This window comes from Calidris pugnax, unplaced genomic scaffold, assembly GCF_001431845.1.
Source record: "Calidris pugnax isolate Ruff unplaced genomic scaffold, ASM143184v1 scaffold557, whole genome shotgun sequence".
In the NCBI taxonomy this organism is placed as follows: Eukaryota; Metazoa; Chordata; class Aves; order Charadriiformes; family Scolopacidae; genus Calidris; species Calidris pugnax.
The window spans coordinates 66,445-68,818 of record NW_015091604.1 but is presented as its reverse complement, the minus strand read 5'-3'; the positions used below and the strand labels follow the sequence as shown (position 1 = coordinate 68,818).

General features: G+C 66.0%; 1 protein-coding gene across 2 annotated transcripts in view; it reads left to right on the top strand.

The window, feature by feature from the left end:
* Positions 1 to 6: 6 nt before the first annotated feature.
* The window catches only part of RHOT2 (ras homolog family member T2), a 20,041-nt gene continuing 17,673 nt past the window's right edge, over positions 7 to 2,374 (top strand). The window contains exons 1-4 of one of the 2 annotated variants that reach the window (XM_014961819.1): positions 7 to 84; positions 460 to 518; positions 1,644 to 1,725; positions 1,920 to 1,963. In XM_014961819.1, coding sequence (XP_014817305.1) covers positions 48 to 84; positions 460 to 518; positions 1,644 to 1,725; positions 1,920 to 1,963 — 222 coding nt within the window. In that variant the 5' untranslated portion in view covers positions 7 to 47. Of the gene's footprint in view, positions 85 to 459; positions 519 to 1,643; positions 1,726 to 1,919; positions 1,964 to 2,374 lie in introns of those variants that run through there. The other variant, XM_014961818.1, reaches the window with a different exon arrangement.

The following is a 2,374-nucleotide window of genomic DNA, read 5'->3' as shown; positions in this document are numbered from 1 at the left end:
GCGGCGGCGGCGGCGGCCCCGGGAACGGCGGCGGCGGGGGCGCCGCCATGAAGCGGGACGTTCGCATCCTCCTGCTCGGGGAGGGTAAGGCGGGGACGGGGGTGGGTGCCCGGGGTGCCGGCCGCCACCGGGAGGGCTTCTCCGGGGGGGGGCGGGGAGCGGCCGGGCCTTACCCGCGGTCCCGAGGAGGTGTCCCCCGCGGCGGTTGCCCCGGGAGCGGTGCCCTCCGGCCGCCGTTAATGCTGGTTCCTGCGGCCGGGGCCCTTCTCACGGGTTCCCTTCAGTAGCCCCGGGCTGAAGCGTTGTGCCGCTTTACCGGTCTCCGCCCCCCTCTCCCCCCGGGGCACAGACACCGACCTCCCCGTCCCCCGCGGGCCCGGGCCGCCCCCGGTGCCCCCCGGGGGTCGTGGCTGCTGCCGCCGCCGGGCCGGTGCCAACCGTCTTCCCTTTCTTTCCTAGCCCAGGTGGGGAAGACATCCCTGATCATGGCCCTGGTGGGCGAGGAGTTCCCCGAAGAGGTGAGTGCGATGGGGGACCCGGGCCGCCCTCACCGGGTGCCCTTCCAGGCGGCGGTTGGGGCGGTTCTGTCCCCGGTGTCTCCGAGTGAGGGGGTGTCCAGGAGGTGCACGCAGCTCCCTGGGGCCTGGTGACGGCCACGGGGCTGGTTTGAGTGAGCTGAAGCCTGTGAGGACCACACGGAGCTCCAGCTGAAATGGTGTTGGCTCTAATCCCCGACTTGGGGTACCACCCGTCCTGGGGAGGGCTGGAGGTATCTCCTAGGGCCTCACTCCCCACTGTGGCCACTGGTGTGATGAGCCTTGGGGGTCTCTGCGTCCACCAGCACAGCAGCCCATGGAGCCCAGCCTTTCCCTACACGGCAGCACTGTTTGCTCCCCAGGAAAAGAGCCCTTGCTCCCAGCACAGAGCCCTTGGAAGGAGCTGAGCTGTGTTCCCTGCCCTTCTGTGTGTGTCTGGGGAAACACCTGGTGCTTTGAGCTGGGCTGTCTGTGAGGAGCAGCATCCAGCCTGCCTGCCTGTTCCCCTTGCAGCCCCTGGCTCAGCAGCTCGCTGTCCCATCGTGGTTCGGATGGGGAGTCGGCATCGGTCTGGCTGGACATGTTTGCCCCAGGTGCCTTCTCCCGCTGCCCGCGAGCAGATGGTGCCCTCTGCCATGTCTGTGCTGGGGAGGCATCAGCTTCAGGGGCTCGGGGGAGGACCGGCTCCACGCACCTTCCCGTGCTCTGGCAGCAAAGCCCGGGCAATCAGCTTAGTGCTTCCCCCAGCTGCTGAGAGGTCAGCCCGCAGAGCTGGGGGGGAGCTGAGGGCTTATCTCCGGAGCTGTAGCGCGGGCGGCAGCACTGACTTGTCTGCAAGCTGGCTTCCCTTCCCCTCCCGCGCCATCGGATGTATCTCGAGGCAGGACTTGGGGCTGGGAGGCAGTTGGAGGTTTCACTCTGAGGGCTAAAATGTAGTGAGCTGAGCCACAGCCTCCACCCAGTGGGCCAAGAGTGATCCGTGATCTTGGGAGCTCACCCCACCCTGGCAGGGAGGGTGCTGGGCAGCGGTTTTGGGGGGGATCTGAAGTCCCCTTGTCACCCATCCTCTCGGTTGCGTGGCTGGAACAGAGTCTGCTGGCTTTGCAGGTGCCCCCTCGTGCAGAGGAGATCACGATCCCGGCTGCTGTCACCCCTGAGAAGGTCCCCACACACATAGTGGACTATTCAGGTAGGGCCCTGTCCCTCCTCGCTCCCTGCCAGCCCCACTTCTCCCCTCCTCTGCCTGCCTGAGGGCAGTGGGAAGGGGTCCCCACTGCTGGGGGTGGTTGGTGATTCGCTCCCTGCCAGCCCCACTTCTCCCCTCCAGTGGGAAGGGGTCCCCGCTGCTGGGGGCGGTTGGTGACGTCTCTCTTCCCCATCCAGAGTCGGAGCAGACGGAGGATGAGCTGCAGGAGGAGATTGCTAAGGTGAGTGGGGCTGGATGGGGGTGTTGTTCAACAAGGCCAAGTGCCAGGTCCTGTCCTTGGGTCCCACCAACCCCTTGCAGCGCTACAGGCTGGGGGCAGAGTGGCTGGAGCTGCCTGGCAGAAAAGGACCTGGGGGTGTTGGTCAACTGTCGGCTGAACAGGAGCCAGCAGTGTGCCCAGGTGGCCAAAAAGGCCAATGGTGTCCTGGCCTGTATCAGGAACAGTGTGGTGAGTAGGGCCCGAGAGGTGATCGTCTCCCTGTACTCGGCACTGGTGAGGCCTCACCGTGAGTACTGTGTCTGGTTTTGGGCTCCCTACCAGAAAAAAAGACATCAAGGTGCTGGAGCGGGTCCAGAGAAGGGCAACAAAGATGGTGAGGGGTCTGGAGCACAAGTCTTATGAGGAGAGGCT